The 13,704-nt window shown below is 38.1% G+C and overlaps 1 protein-coding gene across 4 annotated transcripts in view; it reads right to left on the bottom strand.

Annotated features, from left to right (window-relative positions):
* Positions 1-13,704, bottom strand: part of adgrb2 (adhesion G protein-coupled receptor B2) — a 394,976-nt gene that overhangs the window by 50,988 nt on the left and 330,284 nt on the right. For all 4 annotated transcript variants that reach the window (XM_067426444.1, XM_067426445.1, XM_067426446.1 and 1 more), the window contains 2 exons: positions 7,980-8,049; positions 4,324-4,390 (listed from right to left, as the gene is read on the bottom strand). In XM_067426444.1, the coding sequence (XP_067282545.1) occupies positions 4,324-4,390; positions 7,980-8,049 (137 nt within the window). The remainder of the gene's footprint in view (positions 1-4,323; positions 4,391-7,979; positions 8,050-13,704) is intronic.

The raw sequence follows: 13,704 nt of genomic DNA, 5'->3' as shown, positions 1-13,704 counted from the left end.
CATCTTTAATTCCACTTAAAATGAAACAGCAAATTAATTGTAATTGTAATTCAAATTAAAGGGAAAATTAAAGTTAATAGAATTAAAGTTAATAGAAATTTATATAACCACTTAAAACAAATAATTACTTTGAAAGTTGTGACCCTTAAAATGTTCGATTTATATGCAGTATTTATAGTCAGACATACACCAAATTAACGGACGGACGGACAGATGGACAGACGGACAGATAGATAGATAGATAGATAGATAGATAGATAGATAGATAGATAGATAGATAGATAGATAGATAGATAGATAGATAGATGGATGGATGGATGGATGGATGGATGGATGGATGGATGGATGGATGGATGGATGGATGGATGGATGGATGGATGGATGGATGGATGGATGGATGGATGGATGGATGGATGGATGGATGGATGGATGGATGGATGGATAGATAGATAGATAGATAGATAGATAGATAGATAGATAGATAGATAGATAGATAGATAGATAGATAGATAGATAGATAGGTGATGATGATTTGTAAAGCGCTTTCATAATACATATTGTTTCACAGCAGCGTCACAGAAAATGCATGATTCAATGTAACAATCAGGAAAAATAATTTTATCAGTCAGAGATTGGAGTTTGAATGTCACAATTATATACATCTATGATTATGAGTCAATACAAATGATGGTTAGTAAACATCATGTATTCAGTTAAACTGACATAATGAACATGTTCGGCGATGATTACAGCTTGTGACCGCAATGATTACAATATAGGGATGATATTTGACAACTTCTTGTTAAGTGACGCCTGACTACTCTTCACCAATGCACTCCAGCAGATGCATTCAAATTTTGTTAAAGTAAAACATTTTGTAAATTATTATTATTATTATTATTATTATTATTATTATTATTATTATTATTATTATTATTATTATTATTATTATTATTATTATTATTATTACTATCAATCTATATCTAATTGACCTCAAACGTTTGTCCAAATTAACATTACCAAAGGTGAATAACTGTTGTAAAAATATTACTATTAGGTTATGTTGGCTATTGCATTAACTAGTGTTTTAGCCAATTGCTACCCACAAATGCTCTGAGATGAAACAATAATTGTCTGGACCTCCAGCAGCACTGCAACATGACCCCCTGTTGAAAACCCCTGTGCTGAATCGATACTCTGCCTGTTCATTCTGCTCCAAGAGCATATCGAACCTACCAAGTCTAACATGTTTACGAGTGCCGTTCGTATTCTGATCATGAAAGGCGCTTGCTTAGACAATGGGTCTCCGTTTTACTATTTGCTAGAGGCAAGATTAATTATTTTTCCATTAATTAGATTTGCCTCTCCAAAGAGGGAGCTGGCATCTCCAGATGCCCAAATCTCATTTGCAGTTGTTTGTTTGAGAGGGCCGCTTTATGCCGCCACCAAACAAACAACGCAAATCACATCTGACCATGAAAAACAATGCAAACACCTCACAGACAACACACCGCACCTGAGACCGGGGCTGTGGAGGATATACACACACTTTGGTTGCTTTGGTCTAATAAGCTTATCAAGTTCACTCATGCATTTTAACATGATATACTGATGAAAACTACATACATTTTAAATGATGCACCTTAAATGAGCCTCAACTCTAATCTCATTAGTAAGCAATTTTTCTCTTCGACTACAGGCGTGATAAATAGGGCCTATTTTTTGTATTATTTTATAACGTTTCCTGAGGTGTACTTATATTGTTAGTATGGTTTTTACATACAAGTTTTTTTTAGGAGTAAAAAAGGTACAAAGATGTCCCAGTGACAAGCTGTCTTACCCCTAAAGGTTCAATTTTGACATCCTATTTTTCTGTGTGTAAGAGCTTCTGTTGAGCAGCTCAACGGCAGTTTGGACAAGTGTGCACTGCAGATATAATGTGATTTACTGATCCGAACATTATAAAGAGTGTTCTTTGATCGCTCTCTGTAGTTTAATCATTTAAATAACAGATTTGTTTCATGCTATTGATCGTTTTAGTCACTGGCTTGATTCACTGATGCATCAAGGCGGCCAGCGGTGGGATTGACAGAACGATTTAGAAATAAAGTCTGTGTGAACTTGAATGATTAGCTACACATCAGAAATCACTGATCCTAGATCAGGCATTAATGAACACTCAGTTACTCACTGTTTGTGGCGATGCTGTTGAATCCATATGATAAAGCCTGTGCTGATATCGCAACTGATAAGCTGAATCCATTCTCTACTAATTATTTGGGCAGGCAAAGCAGAGGAAGGGGAGGTAACCTTCCCTTTATGATGTCATAACAGGATATTTCAAGATCAGCTCATCTGAGCTGTCATTTTCTAATTTTCAACCTGACATACTCTACAGGTTGCAGCCTTTAGCCTCGTTAGATCATCTGACTCTCATGCCGGCAGAGCCGGGTTTGAATCCCGCTTGTAGCGGGTGGTTTGAACTGGATTGTTTGTACTGGTGCCGTGACCTGGATTGGAGTGAGGTTTAGGGGTTGTGAGTGTAACAGAGGCCACCTAGTAGTTACTGTGCGAGTAAACCTCACTCCTCTGACCTCAAGAGATGCTCTAGCGACATACTCTACAGATTGCAGCCTTTAGCCTCCTTGTTAGAGCATCCGGCTCTCATGCCGACGGACCCAGGTTCGAGTCCCACTTGGAGCAGGCGACTCTGACAGGAGGGGTTACATTTACACATATTGGCCCTCATTTATCAATCTGGCGTAGAAACGGCCGTATATGTGGGCGTAAGATTATGCTTACACTCCTCTCACCGCCTGACTTATGAAGCTGTGCGCACCTCTGCAATCCAGGTGTACACATTACCTGCCCTTGATAAATGCCACGGCTGAAAACGATCGTCATTAGAATAACACGCCTCTATATATTCAAGTCTCCGCCTCCTAATTTTACGGCATGGACACACGGAAGACGGCAAAGAAGCGAAACTTCTCCGACGTGGAGATCGGGTGCGTCTCAATAATCTCACTAGTCCACAAGTCAGGGCACTGATTAGGAGATAAGTCAATGGGCTGACTCCCTGATCAGTGCCCTGACTACTGAACTAGTGAGATGATTGAGACGCACCCATCAAAACCATCACCAGGGAAGTGGAAAAAAGCGAAATTGTTTCATTTGGGAGTTTAAAGAGTGGGATTAAAGGCACCAACAGAAACAAAATATGGACCTAAATTACGAGTAACAGTGTTGGGGTTGAGAAGTGCACTCCAGCAGTTTAAATAGCTGTTTGGATGAGAAATTATCACAATGCATTATTTTACAGAACAATAATTTTGAAACAATTAGCATTTAATTTCGTATCACGGCAAATGTAGGCTATTGGGGTGTGCGTGATAGTAATGATGATGTGATGTGGAGTACCATTCATTCACATTAATAATTGCATGACAATTTGAAATATTCTTCTTATTATTATGATTTTTATTATTAATGACGCTTATTGTTATTTAGAAGAAGAATGCCGTTATTATTTATTTTATTATTATTATTTAAAAGAAGAAGAATGTCATTTTTATTATTTTGTCAGTGTGAATTATTTTCAGTCCCAGTCCGTGCGCACAGGCTCGCAAATGGAGGAATACATGCTTGGTATCACACAAATTAAACATTGAAGTCCATGTTGCACAAAAATAAACACTGAAGTTTATAATTACTATGTTGTTGTTGTTGTTGTTTTTTACAGTGGGTCATAATATAGCATTTCCTTGTCAGTGCGTTTTGTGGTGTTAGGAATTGTTTTTCTGCGCATTTTCCAACTAACTCAAACGTGCGTACACCACCTCCTGAGCTGGCGTAGGATTTGAGCGTGCTGTACGCCAACGTCCATATTGATAAATCTCAAAGTCACCGTGGTTTGGGTGTACGCAAGGTGTACGCTGGAAATTTGGTGTACGCACTTTTGATAAATGAGGGCCAATGTGCATCCATAGGTGCATATTACTAATATGACTTTAGATCATGTTTTTGTTAGTCACTGGCGCAGATGTTTTCAGTTGCCTCAAAATAACAACGTGTCAATAATACGCCTGAACACACCTCGTTTTCAGACCAGTCATGGGCGAACAGATGACCGCGGGTGCACTTGCTATTTAAACTAACATGGCTCTGCACATGAAAATGATAACTGTGAAACAAAAAACACTCGTGTCAGGCATGGCGTTACATTGTGCCGGGTGAATAATTGAGCCCTTAAAGTGCATATTAAAGTGGCCGGTGCTCATGTTTGGTAATCTAACCAATGGGAATGCAGAGTTTAAAACTTACCAGTACAATGACAGCAGCAGGACCAACAAAAGCATAGAGCAGCCCCCCTTCCAGAGATAACCAACAACTGAAATTGAGAGAAAGAAAAAGAAAAAGTGAAATACTGCAAACCTATGGAAACTAGTGAAAGTTGAGAGTGTTGGCAGGGAAAGAAGTGGTTTATTTTAGTTTGCATTCATCTTTAATTATTTTTCCTTATAAAACTAAAAATGTAATTGTACTACAACCAAATCCGTTCCCTAAATTAAGAAACAGGAGATGATATTGCAAATACAACCTCTGCATCTTTCTATTTTGATGGTTTCTGGAAATATGACATTGTTAAACTGCTTTCATTTCAGAAACCAAATAAAAGCGGCAAAGTTAATGGACAGATCAATATATCGCCTGGTAAAGTTCTACACAAACAGCTCTGCAAAATCTCGAAGGTCATACTTAATAGACAAGCATTATTAATTATTATTTTAATAGAGCTATTTCAACATTTTGCAAATGTTCTGGTCAAACGCAGCTAAACGTATGAAACACATTTCAATCTAGTTTGTATTCTGACGTGCTTGAGAAATGTCCGCTGTGAAAGGACCATTGACACATGCGCTCAATCATACATGCATTCATATGTGAAAGACTGCAGAGGAGTAAGAAGCCCAGCGGTGAGGTTATCTGAGGCGACTGACATCCTGGCACTGTTTCCACTTTTTGTCCTTTGGTTTGAGGGGAATCCATGTGTCAGACAGATCCAATTAAAGCTTTCAAAGGCCACCATTGTTTTCAACTTTTGTCTCCGATTAGTCAGAGAACTCTCTGGTTTAAATCAATTGCTTAGTGGTGCAGTGAAGACAGAAACCATTATATGCAGAGCAGCAGAAAATTGGCACGACTTTGAGGGAATCCATAGGAATCGTGGAAAAACAGCCCAAGGAAGGATCATCGAAGACAATTCCAAGATTCCAAGACCCTTCTTAGGTCAAAGATCAACATTAAAAATAATAATAATACAAAAAATAAACCCTTTTCAGTGTTTGTCTAGGCACCAAAATGCAGCTCAAAAGATGAAAATATCTGGTTTAGGATTAGTCTGTAAAACCCCTGGACTTTCATTAGTGTCTTAAGCCGGCTGCACACTGTGCGATTTTGGCCACGATTTGGCCGTCTGAGACAAATTTAGCAAATCCTAAAAGATTTCTCTGATCCTAGGCTAAAATCTGACGTCTTTGGTCGTTAGTTTGACATGTTCACCGGCAGCCGATTGATGAGTGCTGCGATCAAATTTTACCTCAGACGAAATTCTGGCAGTGTCAGAAGTTTTGGCACACAATCCTGCAGTGTGACTTCTCCTACGACGAGAGTCAAATATCTTCGTTTTTCAAGACAAACTATGACCAAAACAAGAGCTAGAGATTTCTTTGTAGCCAGCATTTAAGTCCTGCGCGTAATGCAGCTCACTGTCACCCAACGCGTGATTCATTGATGATATAAAACTCCGGACGAGTTTTCTTGCACGCGTCCGTTTTCAACCTGCCTTCACTATCGTACAGTCTGACATTAATGCCAACCGAGATCTTACAGTGTGGCATGGCTTACATCGGGGATCATGTTCGTACAGTCTGACAAGGGACATTCGCAAAGGATTTTGAAAAATCGCAGTGTGCAGGACTCATTAACGTATCTATGAGTATCTTAGCACTTCTTTCATGCTTTGGTTGTATTTTTAATGTGATGTGTGTATGGGCATAAAAGCCATTAAAGGTCCTGTTCTACGCGATTCCATCTTTCAAACTTTAGTTAGTGTGTAATGTTGCTGTTAGAGCATAAATAATACCTGTAAAATGATAAAGCTCAAAGTTCAATGCCAAGCAAGATATTTTATTTAACAGAAGTTCCCTTTCAAAGCCTACAGCGAACGGCCGGTTTGGACTACAGCCCTGCACTTCCTTCAGGAATGACGTCACTAGAACCGTTTGTTGACTAACGCTCCGCCCACAAGAACACGCAAAATAGGGGGCGTGGTCTTGTTGCTCTCTCACGTGGAGAAGAGCGCGCATTCAGCGCTTGCATCTCCCCGTTATGGTAAGAGGCGGGACCTTTCTGGGCAAAGTGCGCTAAGCTGCTGTCCAATCACAACACGGGAAGCGCTGGCCCAATCAGAACTCGTTATGTGTTTCTGAAGGAGAGACTTCAAAGAACAAGGAAATCATCAGGCCGTTTTTAGGACAGAGGAAACAGCGCTGTACAGATAAGTAAATTGTGTGAAAAATACTGTTTTTTTACACGCGAAACATGAACTCATGTTATATTGCACACTGTAAACATAATCAAAGCTTCGAAAACACGCGAAGAACGGGACCTTTAAGTACCTGGTTACATTTTTCAACTAACTAGAAAAGTAATGCATTACTTTCAAATTGACAGCAACATAGTTACTTCTTCAAATAAGTAATGCAAGTTACTTTATTTTCCTATTTATTGACTGACACCTGTCTTATCCCCGTGTTGAGAGAAATCGGGAATAAGTGCAGAGGCATTGTTTGAGCTTTGTAATCCTGAAGGTTACAGTAGTTTAAGACTAAGGGCCAGATTTACTAACAGCTTGCACCAGTGCAAACCCTCTTTTGCCGTAAAAAAAATAAAATAAAAAACAGCAACAAAAAAACCTACTGTCAGGATTTACTAAAGACACAGTGAAAAATTGCGCTGAAAAGACATGGACAAGGTTATTTTTGCGGCTAGGGGATTCACTTTGGGGAGACCCAAAATTCATAGGAGGACAGTATTCAAATGAATCATGCAATGATTTACTAAGATTTGCGATCAATATGCAATTTGCGATCTGATATTTGTGCCATTATTTACTTCCCAAAAAGCACCCTTAACATGATGATAATTTGCACTGCTCTTATAGATTGTATGGGTCATTATGGAAATGGACCATCTTTTATAGGATTACGCTCTCATTACGCTAATTTGCCTTGTTGAGTAAATCTGGTCCTAAATGGGAACTTGCCTTTACCCATCTCACTTGCACAAAAGAGATTTAGTATTCTTTTTTATTGCTGAAGTAAGACAGTTGAACTTTCTTCTCCTGTATTCTATTCTTCTGCAATGCCAGAATGGCAGCACAGCGAAAGTTTTGTTTGAGCTGCACCATCTACTGTACAGGCATGAATTTGCATTTTCTTCAGCATTTCACTTTTGGTGTGAAAGGGCCTACATTTGCCAAAAACATTACTTTTTTGTTGCTGCTGTTATTAATGCAAACCCAGCCCAGGTGAGATGCAGTAATGCAAATTAATGCAACTCATTATTTAACATAAAAACTAACTAAGTACCACAATTAGTTACTTATTTAGGGAGTAACACATTATTGTAATTAAACACAATATTGTAATTTTTGGAAAAATAACTTTCCCCAGCACTGTTTGTGCGTGTAGGAGAAAGTTATCCTTGAATACGGTGTTTCTGTATTACATGTTATACTATAATACAGATTACACAGTGTTCACATAACGCATATGAATGTACTTCCATATGCTTTTACTTATTCAATAACATCCGGAGATCACTGAGACTTGATGTAACCCTCAAAATTGCACTTGATAAAAGATAGACATTTCAACATTTTCCTTGCGAGACTACACTGCATCAGTGATACTTACTAACTTGGCGTGCCGTAACCTCTAGCCCGGGTGAAACCCACAGATACAGCGACCACAAGGGCTGGAAGACCTGCAAGAAAAAAAGAAATAAATGATAAAAAAACTAAATTCATTGAAATTGAAAAGTTTGTTTAATTGCCTTGATTTATGTAAAACATGGTTGCAAAGTCCATTTAATTTTAATGGATGAAAAAAGTTAAATGGATGAATACAAACATGCTGACATGAGAGGAAAGTTCATTTATGTGAATGTATGAGAAAATTGTCTACCAAATATAACAGAGAACGAGCATTGCTGAAAGGCTAATTATAAAACTCGAGAATCCCCGTTCCCGGTTTTCCCCCATAGAGCCATTAATGGCAGATGGCCTGAGCATTGAGATACAGTTAACTGAAGTGACTCAGTGAAATGTCCTCTCACATTGGTGACTTTCTTTAGCTTGTGCCCTTTTCATGGACAAATGCACACACCATTCCCCCTGTGCCCTCCCAGACCTTAAGCGCGTAACTTTAGCAGAGAGCAATTCCCACGGGCCTCTTTGTATGTGTCTCTTTTCAAGAGGCCAAAGTGCAGCAGTGTAAATGTTCCTGTCTGTATTTCTGTAAAAGTGATCCACAGGGCAAGTACACAGAGCACCCTACACACCCCTGGTAAAACCGCAGGTAAAAAACAAACAAAAACAACATTAAGATTAAGTATGTACACCCTGTGTTCAGAAATACCAGTTGTGGCATGAAACTCTAGCACAGGCTGATAGGTCCTTAACTCATTTGGTAGCGATCACATGGTTATCTACACAGCGCAGCTGATTGGTTGCTGTTGCATCCGTGGCCTGTGAGCTGCGGCTCAACGTTCAAATGCTGGTAGTGTTTGCTGTTAGCAGTCTGCAGCGTGCTTTCAGAAACGTTCTACCTTCCCCAGCTTCACCTGTATAGATCTGCGATTGGGGTTATTTTATTTATGTGCGTCTGTGAATGTATTGGCTGTAGTAAGTCTCGATACAAGAGCTATTCCGCCAAGAACAACATCGCCATATCCATGCCAAACTCTACCAAGCCAACCTTTCAGAGAATTGTCATGACAGAATTAACTAATCAAGCTCATGTGAAATAGTACACAACTGTCTTCGCCTGAAGTACTATTTAGCTGATTCTATTGGCTCTGACACTCTTTGAATCATTAATAACTGTCTTGAGACCGGGACTGTCCCAGCCTGTTTTAAACAAGCCACTGTGACACCCATCCTCAAGAAACCCTCACTCGACTCTAGTTAATGCAAACTAGATCTCAATCCTCCCATTTCTATTTAAGATTTTCAAAAATCTTTATATAGTTGCCAAATTATTTGCACACTCATTCCATCTCCGAGATGGTTCTTTTAAAAGCTTTTCTTGATATTTTAATTACTACATATTCTGTTGACACTGTGGCTTTAGTGCTATTAGACTTGTTAAGTTTGCCCAGAACTGAACCAAACCTCCAAATCTTACGGTGTGTAATATCATTATAATAAAATACACATTTGAGGAAAGTAGCCCTGTCTGAACTGACATCTTCCTGGTTGCTGCTACTACGAGCCATGAGCCACAAATAGCTCATCAACAGGGATCTCATTGTTGAAAGGTATTGCTCAAGTGTTACTGTGTCTTGTTTCAGCTGTAATCTTTCAAATATATATTTAAGTTCACAAAGTGAACAGTACATGTACATGCATGAATGCACTGGCAACTTTCTAAAGTGGACTATAGAAAATAAGTTGCAACTAAAGCTTGAACTAGTAAAACTGTAATTTTGTGATAAAGTTATTTTCCATAATGTAATGATAAAACTTAAACTTTCATATATTTTAGATTCATTGCACTCCAACTGAAATATTTCAGGTCTTTTATTGTTTTAATACTGATGATTTCGGCATACTGCTCATGAAAACCCAAAATTCCTATCTAAAAAAATTAGCATATTTTATCCGACCAATAAAATAAAAGTGTTATACTTTTTTTTAAATACAAAAAAAGTCAATCTTCAAATAATTATGTTCATTTATGCACTCAATACTTGGTCGGGAATCCTTTTGCAGAAATGACGGCTTCAATGCGGCGTGGCGTGGAGGCGATCAGCCTGTGGCACTGCTGAGGTGTTATGCAGGCCCAGGATGTTTCGATAGCAGCCTTAAGCTCATCCAGAGTGTTGGGTCTTGCATCTCTCAACTTTCTCTTCACAATATCCCACAGATTCTCTATGGGGTTCAGGTCAGGACAGTGGGCAGGCCAATTGAGCACAGTAATACCATGGTCAGTAAACCATTTACCAGTGGTTTGGGCACTGTGAGCAGGTGCACGGTCGTGCTGAAAAACGAAATCTTCGTCTTCATAAAGCTTTTCAGCAGATGGAAGTGCTCCAAAATCTCCTGATAGCTAGCTGCATTGACCCTGCCCTTGATAAAACACAGTGGACCAACACCAGCAGCTGACATGGGACCCCAGACCATCACTGACTGTGGGTACTTGACACTGGACTTCAGGCATTTTGGCATTTCCTTCTCCCCAGTCTTCCTCCAGACTCTGGCACCTTGATTTCCGAATGACATGCAAAATTTGCTTTCATCCGAAAAAAGTACTTTTGACCATTGAGCAACAGTCCAGTGCTGCTTCTCTGTAGCCCAAAAGTGGCTTGACCTGGGGAATGCGGCACCTGTGGTCAAATTTTGGTCAAAGACTACATCCAGATTTTATTCAGAGCGATGATCAAACACAGATGGAGTAGAATGAGTCCATCAACACTCCTAATGCTTGCACAATCCTGTAGCTCATCCTGGGTCCACTTTCATTCGATTTGATTTATATTCTGTTTAATGTTGGAGATCACATTATATGTCATATGTATTACATATGATATCGCTTGTTTCTACTTATTATTTATGTGTTTTGATCAGGAGATTTAGAAAGAGGTGTAATACCACCTCCTACTGTATAACAGTGAAAACACAGAATGCCAGAAATGTTCATCAATGCCGGGGAAAGAGTTAATATGTAGCAGTAAACACTTTCATAAGTCAACATTGCTTATGAAGTTTCCCATCTTGATACTGAGGAAGATATACTTATACAATCCTTGATTACAACGTTGCATACAGTGACCTTTACTTTGTAGAATGACATCCTCCCCTCTCTGTGTCTGTGAGGGCTTCCTGGCCTCTCCTGCTGCTGTCGTCCCTATTGTGTTTGCCATCACAGTCAGGGAGGCCAGCTTTACTCATGTGCTAATTAGACCTATCCATTCTTCTCGCTCTATGTCTGTGTGCCACGTCCACACATAATGAGCTCTCCTCTGAAATATTCATGTAATTAACAATGCTCTGATTAACTCTGGAAATTAAAGGCAATTAGAGAAACTCGGGTTTAGAGAACAGGATTGAAAGACATGGGAAGGGAGGGGATGAACGGGATGCAACTGCCACTCTGGAGAAAGAAATGAGTGACACAATGAGAAACATGAGTTTGCTCTGGATGAAAGTGCGATTGTTTCATTACTATGAGGGTAAAAGCTAGTTTATTCATCGATGGCCATTCAATGTAGCTGTGTATTATAATGACTTTTTAATCAGCTAAAATATCTCATATAAACATACGAATTTTAAAAAACAGAAATAATAAAAATCATAAGCAGACAAAAATTGAATTTCAAAAATCTCATCCTCAAAAAAATAAAAACCACAGCATTCAGAGCATTTATACAGTATATAGTAAAAAAGTCTAACAAACTGATTAGTTATATGACCATGAAATAATACAAATATATAATGTAAAAAAGTAATATTAAATTGTATGCAGTTTTTTAGTAACACTTTATTTTGATAGTCCACTTTAGACAATTTAACAAACACACACACACACACACACACACACACACACACACACACACACACACACACACACACGTGTGTGTGTGTGTGTGTGTGTGTGTGTGTTTATTTATATATATATATATATATATATATATATATATATATATATATATATATATATATATATATATATATATATAATTTTTTATTTTTTTGCTTCATGAATAAGAGAGTTATGATATAAGACACAAAATAATACATATAAATAAGAAAAGAAAAATTAAACAAGCAAGGTTGGATTAGGGCTGGGCGATATGGCCCAAAAAAAAGATCCCCGATTTTTTGCCAAAAAATTCGATTTACGATTTTAATCGATTTTTTTTTGTTTCTTTTTTTTTTTTTTTTTTTTTCTTTCTCCTACTTAAAATCAATCTGCATGACAAAGAAATTGTTAAAAACAAGTTTTAACTTTATTTTGTTTAGGTAAAATATTTGCGGCTTGGTAGAGTGCCTACCTGGGTTGCAAAACTTTCAGCATGGGAATAACCCAGACCATTCCACAGTATAAATGGGCACCATATTTTTTGCAATATACAGTATACATATCAAAGGTTTATTAATTGATATGCAGATCAAATTAACTTTTATTAACAACAGTAATGTGCAAAAAAGTATAGGGAAATGTTAAATGTTTAAATGTTATGCTATTTAATAATATGCTAATGATATTATTAAATATAGATTACGATTGTTCTTCAATATTCTCACACTGAACTGACCGACAGCTTCAGTTATTATAAAATGAGCTCTATACTTGCTTTCTGTGTAATTTAGTTTTTTCATGAGACTTTGTGACTTCATACTTTTCTCCATATATTAGGGAGTGGAAAGGCTAATAAGTGCTCTTCTCCTGCTGGTTATAGTGGTGGGCACTGCATATCTTTTTTTAATAAAAAAATGCTTGTTGCCACAAAATGGATTAAACATTTTAAAAAAATAACTAAAATACTATTCCTTTCACAAAACCCCTTTAAACTTTTAGTTTTACAAACCATCACATTAAAAATAGCATATTTCAGATATTTAGAGCTTTGAAGTGCTGGAAATAAGTGCAGACAGTACGTGTACAAATAAGTGTAGCCTACGAAACCATTGGAAAGTGCTTGAATTTCAATCTCAAAAGGTTGTACGAATCCTAAGATAAATAATGACAAAAACATTAAATCCATGTGGTTTTACTACAGTAAATCATGGTGAATGTTGGTGATTTGTGACTGAAACCCCTGACCTTCGCTCATGTTGTCTCCATGTCAGCTCTGTTTGATCTGATATCTTTGGTTCATAAGAGATAATTCTGCGCCGAACGCTTCCACTAGATCACAGTAGCGCTGTTATTAATTCTGTGGTGAATTTAAACGCTCTCTCACTGGATCTCCAGCGCAGTGTATCGTGTCTGTCACGAGATCGGCCCGTGTATGAGCTCGCGCTGCATTCGTTGTCCGCGCAGCTCAAATGAGCGCAGTTCCGTTCAGACTTCAAACACACTTTGCAGCGGGGTATTGTTAATAGTTCTGTGAAAAACTGAACCAATGACACTGTATGTTGTTGTCCTTGTTGTTTGTATATCTCTGTGGCACTGGCAAACGCGCGGGGGAGAGCTCAGCCATTACGGGAGCCCAGAGGGAGCATCGGCGGATTTTAAAGAAAAAAAACGATTTTCATTCACAAAAATCGACATGAAACTACAAACTCAAATTAATCCATAAAATCGATTTATCGCCCAGCCCTAGGTTGGATACAATCACAGTCATGTAAAACACCAGCCAGGCCTCATATATGACGAAATCCATATTTCACATACTGAGTAATACAAGTTATTT

This window comes from Pseudorasbora parva, chromosome 19 (assembly GCF_024679245.1).
Source record: "Pseudorasbora parva isolate DD20220531a chromosome 19, ASM2467924v1, whole genome shotgun sequence".
Taxonomy (NCBI): Eukaryota; Metazoa; Chordata; class Actinopteri; order Cypriniformes; family Gobionidae; genus Pseudorasbora; species Pseudorasbora parva.
The sequence above is the reverse complement of the archived record's forward strand: the minus strand, read 5'-3'. Positions and strand labels throughout refer to the sequence as shown.